The 14,496-nt window shown below is 42.6% G+C and overlaps 1 protein-coding gene and 1 long non-coding RNA gene across 3 annotated transcripts; one reads left to right on the plus strand and one right to left on the minus strand.

Annotated features, from left to right (window-relative positions):
* Nucleotides 1-815: 815 nt before the first annotated feature.
* Nucleotides 816-14,496, minus strand: LOC120454620 (cyclin G). Of its 2 annotated transcripts, none has more exons than XM_039640086.1 (6): nt 14,374-14,496; nt 4,820-5,640; nt 4,509-4,748; nt 4,072-4,446; nt 3,788-4,002; nt 816-2,703 (listed from the first exon to the last, which is right to left on the minus strand). In XM_039640086.1, exons 2-6 carry the CDS (start codon nt 5,618-5,620, stop codon nt 2,628-2,630), a joined length of 1,707 nt encoding a protein of 568 aa, XP_039496020.1. In that variant the 5' UTR covers nt 5,621-5,640; nt 14,374-14,496; the 3' UTR covers nt 816-2,627. The 2 variants fall into 2 exon arrangements, with proteins under 2 accessions (XP_039496020.1, XP_039496022.1); XM_039640088.2 differs by lacking the exon at nt 14,374-14,496 and adding an exon at nt 12,810-13,333.
* Nucleotides 6,487-8,483, plus strand: LOC120454623. The gene is made up of 2 exons (XR_005616640.1): nt 6,487-7,042; nt 7,124-8,483. It is a non-coding gene; the product is annotated as an uncharacterized LOC120454623 (long non-coding RNA).

Here is a 14,496-nt window from a genome sequence, read left to right on the forward strand (position 1 = left end):
TTCTTTACACAATGATAAAGTAGAATCTAATTGTTAATTACAGGTTGTAATTGAAAATAAATTAAAATGAGTGGTTCGTAATGTACAGTATGAATTCATTTCGCGTGGTAACTAATCCTAAAAATGTAAACCTCAACCGAATATAAGCTCAAAACTTGACGATGGTGGATTAACCATCCATCATCATCATCAATAAAACTAGTCATCAAATAAAAACTAATTATGCATACACTTTACAATAATTGAGATTTTTCTTCACGTTTTTGATGTTGATCCTTGCAAATATTTAACTAACTCCGCGCTAAATACAATGTAAAATTTGCTAGTTGTTAAAATTATGAAATCTCAGCCCGTGGCAGTCGATGGTAGAAAAACTTAGTTCTAGACTTATTTTCACCGCTTTCACCTTTCTCTTAATCGCTTAATCGTCAATTGGCTGTTACTTAAGTTTGCACTAAGCTTAAACGAACACATGATGATCTCTGTCGCTTAAATATAATTATTTGTATCGCATTTCACTTCAGCGTTCGACTGTCTTAACAATGTATTCGGATTCTGTTTCTACAGAACTGATCTTCAGGCTGTGGTTCAGAAAGTTGCTAAATTACAATGAAATCTATTGCACAATTGTTAATTGAATATATTGACTTGATGGTTGAATATTTACAGCAAAGTCGCCCCGGTTTATTTACACTTGATCGGAAGTCGGGGTTATGGAAATGGTGGTGGTGTACTCACATTTCGCCGGAGTCGCCGCTGCACTGCATCTGGCACCGGGCAAGTGGCCACGGACAAAGTGAAATAAAACAGGCGAGTTTGTTGTAAATATTCATGAAATCTGAATGCCCCTGTGGCGGGGGCAAACGCATTTTATTCAAATTTACAGACAGGAGTTTGCACATTCCGCTGCCAAGTGGATTAAAAAGAAAGTGTTCTGAATTCGCGAAATTTCAATTGTGTTTATGCTCTGCGTTAGTTTTGCCTATGTTCTCTAAAACTCTTCGCTCGACCCTCTCTCTTTCTCACTCTCGGTACATCTTGCTAAATGTTGCATCATAATTTCTGATTTCTGATTTGCCGCGCTTCAATTTGAATTGAATTTTGGCTTTGTCTCAACGCTGGTTTGCTTTAAACTAGGGTTTAAACTAGGGTAGTTTCGTATGGTAGAACATAAGAATGGATTTCAGTTTACATTTTGTTTAATAAGTTAAATAATATTAGGTAACAAAAAAGAAGATTTAGCATGTGCATTATAATTGAAGGTATAATATAAAAAAGAGGATCACCGTGGTACTCGAACTAAATTTCAATGCCTTGCAGTTGATTGAATGATTGATTGTTCGAGTCATAGATAAACAATTGTGTAGAAATAACAAATTTACTTAGCTGCGTATGATAATGAAAGATTGCATTTGTCATGCTTTCGTTTGATTTTCTAGGGCGGAAATTGAGTTCGCTTTTGTTTGGTTTTCGATTTTGTTATACAGAGAAAAATCTACTAGACACACACTACATATTGTGGCTTCATCGTACTTTGTTTAATGTTATATTATTGTTAAGAGTTCTTAGTCAATACAGGCGGCGAATTATACTTTAGTTTTTCTATGGGCTTTCTCATATTGTTTGAGCGCGGCTAAAATTACTGAATAATCTGATCTGACCTTGTTTTTGTGTTGTTTTTTTGTTTTTGTTTGTTTGTTGTTAGCTTATCTTTTAGGTCGGTCTATACATAAAGAACTTTTGTACTTTTTTTTAGATTTTATGATTTTTGTTGGTGTTTTTAAGGTTTTTTGGGTCCATAGATTCGGGGCTTTTACATTTACTGATAAGAGCGGGGACAAACATAGAGAACATAGAGTGACAACTTATTTAGGGGTCTGTAGAAAGGATTTTCTTTTTGTGGGAGTTTTTTTCTTTATGGTTTTTGAATTTTTTTTTGACGGTTTCAAGCGCAACCAACAAAAAACTGCTGTCCCATTCCAGATGTTCGGGATATCGGCGTGGGTTCGCAATTCTCAAATCGTATTCTCTCTCTCACTGATCTCGAATAATGATCCGGAACGGCATCAATCTTTTGTATGATGGTCCGCAGCATTCGTTTTAATTTTTTTAAATTTTTTTTTGCTTTTGTTTTTTTTTCACGTATTTTTTTGTCTGCCGCAAATAAATCGAAAAAATGTGGGGGCGCTACTCTCGGGTAACTTTTCAAAAGGGGAAGGGCGTGGCTGCGTCACCTTGCCGCCCACATTTCCATATCTCAATAGTTTCTTAAATGTTAGAACCAGCGCTACCAAATACACATTCGTGTGTATGCCAAAAGAATTATGATGCACTTTAGCAAAATATACACACTCTACCTCAACCAGCACTACTACACTTGCACGCGGAACGCATTCGCGGGCACACATCCTCTTCGCAGACTTCCATCCTCCTGCTGCTCCTCCTTGCTGCCGATGGGGATATGTCTAGTGTCTGATCTCCTGGGGATTGGTGGCGCCAGGAAAGCATGAGGTGTGAGAAGTGTGGTGTGTCCCGCGTCTGCGTCTGGTTGATGGTCCTTTTGTCCGCTGCTCCAGTTGTCCAGCTGTTGACCCTGCTGCTCTACTGCTGCTGGCTGTCGCTGGATACTAACATTGTTCGAAAATTGGAATTATGGGTGAAGTGGGCCAGTCCTCCTCCTCCTCGGAGCTAATACTCTCGGTTCTGAAACAACAAATAAACCAAATTGTTAAACAAAATTTATCATACGAAGTGGATAGACCAGTCAAGCTTTTTATCAGAAAAGTAAATTTGATTAATCAAACATTTGTTAAGTAACTTTAACCCCCCTAATATTCCGTTTTCAAGGCTACTGACGTTTCGCAACAATCGGACATCAATTAACGAAACAAGTTCAAGTTGAAGGCCCCTCCCGCAATTAACGCCCCAAAAATCAGCTGATAATTCGCAAGCCTTTGCTCAGGTGCAACTGGAACACAAAGTTCGGGGAACAGTGCATTGAACTTTCCGAATGTTTATGACTAACTTTTCGAAACAGCCACAAAACCCTAGAGCACTGTATCAACGATAAGATAGCAATTAGGAAGAAAGCTAGAAAATAAAGAAAACAACCTTGTCGAAATAGAAATTCAATGACATTGAACATGCACATCTAAGTTCAATGTGAGAATTCAAGGACGCACAACAGCTGGCAAAGATATAGGTATATAGCTACTTGAGTATATAGCCCATAGATATATGTATAGGTTTTGCATAAGCGAATACTCTTTCTGCGCCCCTCGCAGCAGCCTACGTGCGTGTATTTTGTTGTTGCGTCTAGCGGGTATTTGGAAACGATAAGATTGTGGCCGAAAAAAAGGCAAAAACAAGGCAGCGAAAATAAAAAACAAATAGCTACACAAACACGCATATAGAATGGGCGGTTTGCAGAGGAGGCGGGAGGTGGGCGAGCCAGCCAGTCTCATGACAATTGTGTTGTTGCCGCTCTGGCTGATAATGGAATCGCTAATATTCTAGAAACTTGTTTACGCCAAAAAGTTCAGATCGTCATCGACACATTTGCTTACATTCGAGATTATATATGCGCGTGTTGGCTATGTCAAAAATCACTAAAAATAAAGAACGGTGATCCAGGTCCCAAAGTTTTATGGTCCCATTTACAAAAAAAATTTGGAAAAATATCCCTTTTGGCATTGTAGGTTTTCTCCTTTAAAACTATTTCATTTTTGACCTTTTTCCATAATGTCCAATAAATTAATTATGAATATACAAGAGATTATAGACTCACCTAGAACGCAGGCCATCGTCAAGGGCATTGGAGATGCCTTCCTCAATGGTGGGCAGGTCGGAGGAGAAGCGGTTGATCGGGCGCAAGACGCGCAGCGTGCGACTGGACAGCTTCCAGACAAGCCGCTGCTTGTAGGGCGCCTTGTTCTGCCCGTTGTAGTGGGACAGAATACCCGAAACGATGCTGAAGCCGCAGGTGAAAACGCGATCAGGAATCTGCGAAGAACACGAAACAAGCCATTAGAATGGTTCAAATTGGAGGTCAGAGAGCTCAACAAAACTCACCCTCATGTACTGCTGCAGGAAGAGAATGTACTCGAAGACGTGCTTCAGCTCCGGACTGCCGCGGGTGTACGACTCTTTGATGTGGAAGTCCAGGTGCAGGCAGATGAGCACCAGCGCCAGCGTCGAGGGCGTAATCACCGTGGTCTTCACGTCGCACATTAGGATCTCCAGGCGGTTCTCCAGTTCCTCCAGCTTGATGAGCTGCTGGTAGAACTTGAAGAAGTCGCCGCCGATCTCCTTCGCCAAGTTGCGGAAGAGGGCGTAGTAGATGCGCAGGTAGCTCACAGAAGTGATCGGTGCATGTCCCATCTGGACGCCCAGCTTGTTGGCAATCACGCCGGCCATGCGTTCCAGATCACCAGCGGTACAACCACACTGGAAAAGCAAACAAAAGTAAGCACCCTCCTGCGAAATCAAAAGAATTTCCAATCACCCACCTGAGATATTGTAACCAGATCCTCGGCGGGAATGGGCTTCAAGTCCAGCTGCTTAATGGCCAAGTGGAACGAAGCCACGCTCATGCAGGCCATGTGCTTCGGCTTGACGGCCATGCGATCCAGGAAGCGGTCCACCAGGCTCATGGCCGAAAACAGGACGTCGGAGGGCAGCTCGTACCACATCTTCAGGCAGCGCAGCACGTAAGCGGATCCATCTCGTCCTCCGGCAGTAACCTCACGCTACAGAAAAAGAAAGGAATACATATTAAGTTAGTTTTGAGCTTGAAAGCCAAGCGGTTTACCAGACTCACCCTCGATTCCTTGGGCAACAGCAGCACAGTGTGGAACTTGTCCTGCAGGACGTCGTACTCCTTGAGGGTTTCGTACAACTCGTCCGAGGAGAGGGCATGCAACTGATCCTCTAGCTTTTTTAGGGACGAAGACGACTCGCCGTTGTTGTTGCTGGCTCCGCCGACGGCTCCTGCCTCGGCCTCCGCCAGATCCTCGAGTTGTTGTTGTTGTTCGTACTTCTGATACTCCAAGCCAGCAGCACCCGGTGTCCCATACCGGCCCTCGTCCGCAATCCTCATCCAATCAGTTGGCATCTCTGCATTGCGGTTAATGCCGTTGGCCAGCTTGCCCCCACCGATGGCTCCACCCAATCCCGATCCCGGTCCAGCAGCAGATCCACCCGCGGATGCGGCAGCAGCGGCGGCAGCCTGGGCCGAAGTCGAGGGCTGCTCGTCGTCGACCAGAATGGCGTTGATGCTGTGGGCGTCCATGGTGAGTCCGATGTTATTGTTGTGGGGTCCGTGCAAAAGGGCGGCTGGGTGGTCCTGGTGATCCTGGGGCAAGGCTAGGCCTGGCATAACCGACGACGACATCGATGTCCTCTGCTGCATCAACTGCTCCTGCTGCCGCGCCGCCTGCAACTGGCAATAGTAGGCGATATCCTGCTCCCGTTGGTACTGGTAGTGCTGGTATTGCTCGTATTGCTCGTATTGCTGTTGCAAGTGCAACTGTTGCTGCTGTTGCAGAGTGCTCTCCAACTCACAATCAACTTCGGCGGCGTATTCGGCGGCAGCAGAGGAGTAGCGTACAGGGACAGACATTGTGAGGGCTGGCCTAGTACCTGTTGTGGTTTTCAAGGTTGTAATTTAAACAAACAACACTCTTTGCTGGCAAAAAGTGTCGGGAAAGTGCAAAAAGAAAACTAGGCCCAGAGAAAATCGCAAGGAGGAGAAGTGGAAAGGAGCGGTATTCGTCCTTTCGTTCTCGCAGTCCTTGGCAAATTTTGTTTGCTTTTATTTTCAGCTAAACGCGGATCTCAGACTTCCCAATTGGGCCGATATCAACGAGTTTGTACGAAGAAACTCTCAATCTTTCGCTCAAGATCCGTGTTGGTTTGATAACATGCGCTTCAGGGAGTCCAAAACGACAACTGGAACTCTCTATCGAAACGCCACCGAAAATAAAACTAATCTGTTTGCTACTTGTGCTGCACACACCGGTCTCAGAACTCAGAGATTTTGCTTTGGGAAAACTCTGGCTGGTTTTCAGTAACGCCAGCAGTTCAGTAACCTTAATGCAATTCTTTCAACGATTGGCAAACGGGAAACAAACAAAAGACACCCTCTACAATGACAATTCGTATTAGACGACGACAGAATTGCGGGCAGTGTACCAAAGGACAATTCGACAATAGCTATGTCTATATAGGCTATAGGTCGACTTTTGGTCTGTCTGGCGTACGCTGATCACACAATTGTCGCGCTAATGAAATGGAAAATGTGTTCAGAAACTCTAAGCAAGTGAGTTTCTGTGCAAAGCGCTAAAATGATGGTTTATTAAGTGTTCGCTCAGTGCCTTTCACGATAATAAACTCTTGCGCTTGCTTATTTGCTTTTCGGCTTTTATGATAGCTTTGTATGCTTAGTTTTTGGTTTGGCTAAATTGAAATAAAACTTACGAGCTGCAAAAGTGGTTTGTGTGGGGCACAGAGAAATTCAAATATTATTACAGTGTTTCAAAATAAAGTAAATGGTGGGATGTCATGCAAATTAATTGATTGTGTGCAAGTGCATTGCACTCGTTCGCCGTTTTTGTGCTTTTTCGAAATACGTTCAGTGCGTTTAACGAACTTTTTGGCTTCAGCTGAAAAAACACCTGTACAGTGGGAAAAATTGGTTGTGCGCTCGCCCAATGGAGCAATAAAGACGATGGCATTGGAATACGTTTTATTTTGAGCAGTGCTCTACTCAAATCGAGCAGCCGACCTCAGTCAGTGACACATTTTATTCAAATCGCTCGCTTACAAGGTTGCCTTATGGGAAGGAGGGGGTATGGTGGTATGGCGGTATGGCGGTATGGGGTATGAGATTCGATGTAGCGCCCAAGGCGAACCACGTAAATAGATCGAGATCGAGGCAAGAAATCAAAGCATGTATAGAATCGGACAGCAGACATACTTTGATCTTAATTATTCAGATACGTTTGATACGCTTGATGAACGACCTTGCTGCTTACGATGTCAGGTACTTGAAATAGACCAATAAGTTCGACGAGAAGAATAACCATTCAAAACTTTCCTAATCGAATTTATTCCACTCCTTTAGCACAGCCAATAGCAAACAATCTCGAATGGGTAAACAACAAAGCATTAGATCCCTGAGTACTTCCATATCACTTCACACTTCCGCCAGACAAGAGCTGTTCCCAAAAGCCCGCGATTAAAACTTAAGCAAACGCAAAGCCGGAGGAAACCAATCTACATATAAACACTTGGGCAAACATCGCCATATTGTGTGCTAGTTTAGTTGGACCCAAGGAAAATCCAAAGATTGCCGCCTGCAGTAGAGTAGCTAATGCTTTCTCCTGCTTCGGAAACCAAAACAAAAACTTCAGATGGCGTAAACAATCCGCTGATAGATGACATAAACCCAGCTAAACCAAACACTCGAAAACTACCCAATGGCGATGGTAAATAAAGCCCCGACAATTGGCTCCAGATGTGGTTGGTTAGTCAAAAGATTCCAAGTATCTGGCAGTGATGAGGGATCGCCTTGTTATTTTTAGAAACGCAACAAGGAGGAAATCACAAGAATTAGCTGCCCCTGAGCCACTGGCGCCAAGGGTTTCGTCTGTGATACTATTCCGATCGTCCTCTATCTGCATACGTGAATGGCCACAAGTGAGGGCTTTAAAGCGTTTAACCTGCTTCATGGCAAACCAGATAAACAAGGCTGCTTATTAGCAAAACAAACAGCTGCTAAAAGCAAGTACGTACGAGTGGAGAAATCCGAAATAAAAATACATCTTTACTAGCAAAATTAACTTTACGGAGTTGCGTTATTGGGCAATCCAAGTCCATATACCAATTTTTCAACGGTGATTCGCACTTTGAGAATCCGAATTCGATGACTCTGGCTTTTAATCATAATCAGGTCAGAAATTCATTTAGACATTCGACCGCGCCCTGAATCATCTTCCAATGCGCCACCATAGCCATGATTCAGATGCGGATTATGTGACACACAGGGAGTGTATGTGACGCCATTGAAAATGCCCCCCGAAATATTTGTGCATTGACAGCAAAGACTTCCGTTTTGTGGGGTTTCTCATGATCAGTTCTATTTATAAGACCCAGACAAAAACAGCGAATAACAATAACCGAATGAAACTAGCTTTGGGCCCGCAATTCAAGGTCGCCCACCCACCAAAAACCCGTTTCAAGGGTCGGGGGCGATCCACCAAAGTTTTTGGCTACAAAGCTGCTGAGCAAGCACAAAAGAAACAGTGAGATCGCGGCTTAAAAAGCTTAAAAGCAAAATCAGAGAAAAGCTTCCGCTGCAAGTAAGCGATAACGGTAAGGCACAGGGGTTAAAGTTCAACTTTATGCTTTGCTGAGCATAAACACAAAGAAAACAATGAAAAAAGCATATCAGTGGGCAACATGGGTCGAAAGTGTACATGGTTCAAAATTTATTTGAAAGGGGGTTATTGTAAAATCTATTGCTTTCATAATGTTAGTTGTAATAAAAAAGCATGATAAGATTTTCGGCATTTGTTGCTATCAATACCAAGATTAGTTGATAACAACATCAGACGATTGTTTTTCCCTCCAGCTACAATAAAATACAACCCGTTTGTGGCTCCACTGTACAGTAAAGTCAGAGCGAGAACAAAGGCGGGCGTTATTAAAAATCACAGCTTTTGTGATACGAACCACTTTCAGCTAGACAAAAAGTTATCGTACTTCTGATCTCTACGAAGGTTTTCTGCTCGAATGCAGTTGTACTTAAAATGGGTATACATATGTACATATGTACGTAAGATTTCTCAGCTGAATTATTTCTTATTTTTTCGTTTGACGGGTTGTTTTTAGTTGTTTTTCTTTTTGGCGCGCGCTCTGCTGACGCAAAAAGCACGTACGCACACAAATAAGCAACGAGTGAGTATCTGTGTTGCCATATTTTTAATGTTGTTGTTAAAAATACCAGCAGAAGCGCACAAAAATTTCACTTTTTACCTATTTTCGTAACAGGCGGAGGGCGTGGCCATTACCTGGGCAGACAGGCAGGTGCGAAATATTTTCGTGGCTTCTCTTTGTTTTTATCTAGGCAACAGCAACAGCAGCAGCGCCGTAAATCCCTCGACTGCAATTGAAAGTTAGGCTACAGGTGCTGTCGTAAGGTAAAAAGATGCGTTTCCAAATCGAAAGTGCGGATCGTAAACAAAAGCCTAACCAAAAGCGAAATATTTCCACTGCAAACATATGATCGTCGGAAATTGTTTTTAATTTTTACGCCTTGCTTTGCCTTTCGTTTACTTGGCTTTTTTTACTTGAGCGAACGAATGGATTGTTCGTTCATTTATCATCGTCATCGACTGATGAAGGTCAACAAATGACAGCCAAAGAGAGAGTGGGATTGCTGCAGATTGCGGGAAAGAGAAGGCCAGAGAGACCATGTAAAGACCAGCTTTTCATGGGAGAAATGGAAACGTGACCAGAGCCGGGCTCCAAATGGTGGATGGTGGAAAGAGTGGCAAGTTCTCGGCTGTATTTCGAATTTCGATTGTTTTTCTTCATTTTCACATTACAATCTTCAGGACGTGGCCAGAATTTCATCAGTTTAGGCGCCAAATGAAAATGTTTCCCTCAAATTTCTCTCATTCGATGCTTCCTGTTGTTTCTAAAACAACCTGAACCAGCCGAAAAAACGTTGTCAACCCCTAAGAAACCTGAGCAGTTCGACTTTTTCGAGGGCGAAAGAGGTGGACGGAGCTATGACTTCGCCACGGGCTATAATTAACGGATGGAAGAAGGAAATTGCCCAGCCAGTTGACTCAGGGGTGGCTCTACTCCACGGAGCAACCCCAAAAAGCGCTCAAATCCACCCTGCTGACAGCCGGAGCTCGGAATTTAAATAGCCCAGGCCCAGATGATCCGGCACAAGTGGCGGGGAAACTGCATGAAAAGATCTTGCAGCAGCTGCATTGGCATGTGCTGGAAAAGATACGATACGGGGAAAAATGTGTCTCCCGATATCTCCAGCGAACAAAGGAAACTCTGTGTTTTTCGATACACTAAAGAAAAAGATCCCAAAAGAAAACGGCAATAGCAACGCAGAGAAAAGATCAATGCACTGCGTTTCGTTGGATTTGGAAATAGTGCCTCCCTATCTGACGATCGACCTTTGCCAAGCCTGTTTTCCAGTGCTCTCTCGTAGCTTCCTAGGTTTTGGAATCAATACTGGCGTGCTATCAGTCTGTCGCTCTCGTCAGCTGGACTGGCGATTTACATTAGGCCATTATCTACCGATCGTGTGACTCGGCCATTTCCAAATTGCAGTGCACTCGAGCCCCCGCGCACTTTTCATTATCAACGGAAATGCAGTAAGAATTTCCCTGACGTAAAGAGAACGTGCCCAAAGTCTGAGTGAATGGAGTGGCGGCTGAGCGTCTGAGGAGCGTGCCAAAGGAATGATAAGCGAGTGCTAATCGCGGAGAACGCAGTCGTAGTTCAAAGTCCCAAAATAGCAAAGGGACGGACACGGAACACCAGTTAGTTGGTGGCTTTAATGTATATGATTGAACAGAAAGGTAGTGGTCTAATGATTCATTCTACTTGGTTTGGTTTGGGAAGTTTCAGCTTTAATTAAGGAAATATATTTTAGGAGAATTTGCTTTAATAGCTAAGCTCCTCCTTTGAGGGCATTTTCTAAGCGTAATGCCAGAGAAATTCCCTTCCTATAGAGGGTTCTGTGTTTATCGGCGTAATTGCTAGCCTCGAGATATCGCAGGGGCTCAATTACTGCTGTATTCCCCATACACGCGTACTATATCCAAGGTTCCGGACTGACATTTAGATAGCTGGCCGATACACTGCAATCCCAATGATGACTTATAGAGCGGGGGATTCGCTTATCAGAGAGGAGGCGGACATTTCGTAACATTCCATGACGTAAGTACGAGGTTCGATAAAGCGGTTCGATCTTATCGCCATTGTCAGAGAACCCATAGAAATGCCTCCAGAAGGGCGGGCAGCTGCAGTGCAAAAAAAAGAAAAGGGCAGCTGCAGTCGGGACTATGGGATTTATTTCGTCACCTTTCGGGAAATTGAATTAGCAAGGGTGGGACTCAAAAAGTCGCCTGGCACGAGCTTGAAAAGGGGGAATGTCGGAGGGAGGGGTGGAAATCGGTTCAGTTGAGTGCTTTTTCTGGGCGCTTTTGAATCGCCGGGAATGGGAATCGGTGTACATGGGATGTACATGGGAGATGGTCAGCTGTCGTTCAAGTGGGTTTGGCATTGAATTTCACTTTGGGCCTTCTGTCGTTTTCGCAGACACACGAATTTCATGGCACACCGAAATCGAAGAAAACAGGTAGAAAGCAGACGATTTCTGCTAAGAAGGCGCCTTCCTAACCGCAAGTGGAAGCCCAATAGATGTCAGCTGGCTTTCGGGTTATTTAGCCTTAGAATTTCGGTCCAATGACTTTGTGGGAGTACAAAAATGGATGATGTACTTTTAAACTGAAATTGAAATTAATCTCTTCATTCAAAAAGTGATACTTTTATTAAAAGTGACCCAAATAGTTGGACATTGGTCAGCTAAGGGTTAATGCTGAATTCTCCCCTTCCTCACCCGTTCCTTCTCTTTCATTCCGCAAAGAAGGTGGGCAGAGAATAGAGACCTTTTTACATGTAAACAAGTGTGAAGAAGAATAAATAAAACAACGGTACAGCAGCAACACCCACACAACCACACCAACCTAACTATTTCATTAGTATGCGTGCGTGGGGCCGTTTTATGCGTTGTATATATTTTATTTTGGAGGCTATGGAAAATATGAAAATCAACAAATTAAGCAATTCTGTTCGAGTTTGCGACTGCGCAACAAATTGAAATCAACAAATATGACCCAGAAAACAAACTAAGAGCGCTGAAGGTGAAATCAGGAGAAACGGGGTACAAAACGGAATGCAATAACAGTTGTTAATTGTGTTTTCCAGAAACAAGTTGCTTCTTAAAACAAGCAAAAGTGTTTTTGAAACGAAAACAAGTAGTTTTATTCGTCGCACATATTTTATTTTTGGCTGACGCAATTCCAAGCCCGAGCACGCACACTCCCAAACCAATCAAGTTGCTGTGCTGGTGTGCGTGTATGTATGAGGTAAAAATCCGAATGGGAACACAACACACATACAAAGTCTTTGTTTGCAGTTCGTGTGTGTGTGCGCTGGTAGGGGAACTTTGGAAGTGAAACACTCTGATTGTGGGGAGAACAACAAAGGAAAAGGGGAACGTAAAGTAAAACAATTGACGCAAATTAGGAATAAAACAGATATGCAAAGTGGGGAAGGCAATAGGAATAGTTTTCCAGGCGAATAAGTAGGTACTATACTAAGGTAACTAAGCCATGCCTTACTTGCATTACTTATGTATGTTGTACAGCTTGCATAAAAAGCACAGACCCTCAAACACACATACCACTGCAAGCAGCTAGTTCCCCCACCCACCCCTCATCCGACCCTCTCGCTCACTCTACAAGCATCGGCCTACGAATAGCGGACCCCAAAAAACCCACTCTCTCGTTTACACACACACAAACACCAGACAAACAGCTGTGAAACAAAATGGAAGCGAAACAAACACGTAAATGAACGAATTTTGTATGTATGCCTAATATATTTTCTTTTTCTTACAAACAATATCATCTGATGGATGACGAAAAAACCTACATTTTCTTTTTGCATTTCATCGACTTTTTCCCTCTTAAATAAATATAGGATTTTCTTACGTTTTTACAGCCATTTTGTTGTTTTTGTGTTGCGCAGGAATGTTGAGGTGAACCTTGTTTAGTTGTGAATTTCTGCTTCTATTACACTCGAAAATAAGTGAATAAATTGGCTGGCAGCTTATACGCCTATTCAATTATTGCGTCAGAGAGTTTGCTATAAAACCTTGTCGTTGGCCATTTAAGCTAGTTGTTAACTAATTTGTACTGCGTTTGTATCACAATTGGAACTCTGTTTATTAGGCTGGCATTTTATCCTCGGTTTTTCCCGTCTGCGGATCGATTTTTCCCACACACACTAGGCTGAAAGTGCTTGGGACTTTTCTCCATCAGCTGTGCATTTTCCTTCTGATAATTTTCCTTAATTTCGCTTTAGCAAAGCTTTGTACATTCGAACAGCATCGATTTTTGCACTTGGTCCTTACAAATTTCTATTTTCTATTTCTAAGCAAACAAACACATTCAAACACTCGCGCTCGCCAAAAACGGTACTTCTCCGCTTTGTTGTTTTATTTCGAATGAAGAATTTTGTGAACGACCAGTGTTACCAGTCGGCGTACAAGTTTCACACAATTGGTGCCAACAGAAATTCGTACTATAAAATACCCTAATTTAGCAGAGACGATAGTGCCGATGTTCCTTACTATCGAAATGGATGTTATTCGATTCTCTCTGTTAAGTAACATTGCTCTGTAATGTTATTAAAGTCAAAAAAAAAAAACCGCAAAAATTCAAATAATTAAATTCAATTCACTTACGTGAACTATAAAACCTACTAGCGAATAAATATATAACAATTTCTTATGCTTCTGACTGCAGTGATTGGTAATTTTTAAGAGAAGCGATTAAAAGGAATTGAACAGGAATTAACAAACATAACTTCAAAGCAGCAGTTGAGTGTACCCGAACTCGTACTACAAATAAAAGATTGTATTTTCGCAGGGAAAGGAAACTTACTACACATTATTTCACAATCAATGTCATTGCCAAAATAAAAACACTGAAACATAATTATATATATACCCTGCGCAAGGCGGAGAATTCCAAAGAGATTTGCGACGAAATTACGCGTTTTGATAAGATATTGTGAGCATAGAAACTACGCAGCGCCTTGTTTTGAAAAATGCCGGAGAAATGCATTTCCGACTGAAAGAAAATTCGTAACTGTTGCCAAGTGGACATTTTTAGATGAAGGAGGGGAGGGGGTGGTCTATTTCAGGGCCCCTCTACACACACACGCACACTTCTAGAAACAACCTGTCACATACACGGACTAATCGAGGAGACTTTCGTATGAATGAATTTTAGCCAATGGAGTAAGGAAGTGATACTTTTCAATGGGAATATGAAAACATCGATCTGACTTGTTGCACAAGATATTTAACCTTCGATTTTCCCCAATCTCAACGATAAGAAACTTTCCTCAATTTCGTCACACGCACACACACTCATGCATAGGGAAAAAACGCGTGGCGATTGATTTTCGGCCTTCCAAAAAGTTCGTTTTACGCACAGAACAGTCCTCGAAATGAATGTAAGTTGGTGTAATAAATCTCATGGCACTTACCCGGATGCCTCTGCGTTTTGATCAGTATCTGCTTTCTTTGCTTCTTTTTTCCAGAAAATATAAACTTATTCTCAAATCAAATCTTCGAGAACTGACCAAACTAGATGTTTGGAAAAATCCACG

The sequence above is a fragment of the Drosophila santomea genome, chromosome 3R (genome assembly GCF_016746245.2).
Source record: "Drosophila santomea strain STO CAGO 1482 chromosome 3R, Prin_Dsan_1.1, whole genome shotgun sequence".
Taxonomy (NCBI): domain Eukaryota; kingdom Metazoa; phylum Arthropoda; class Insecta; order Diptera; family Drosophilidae; genus Drosophila; species Drosophila santomea.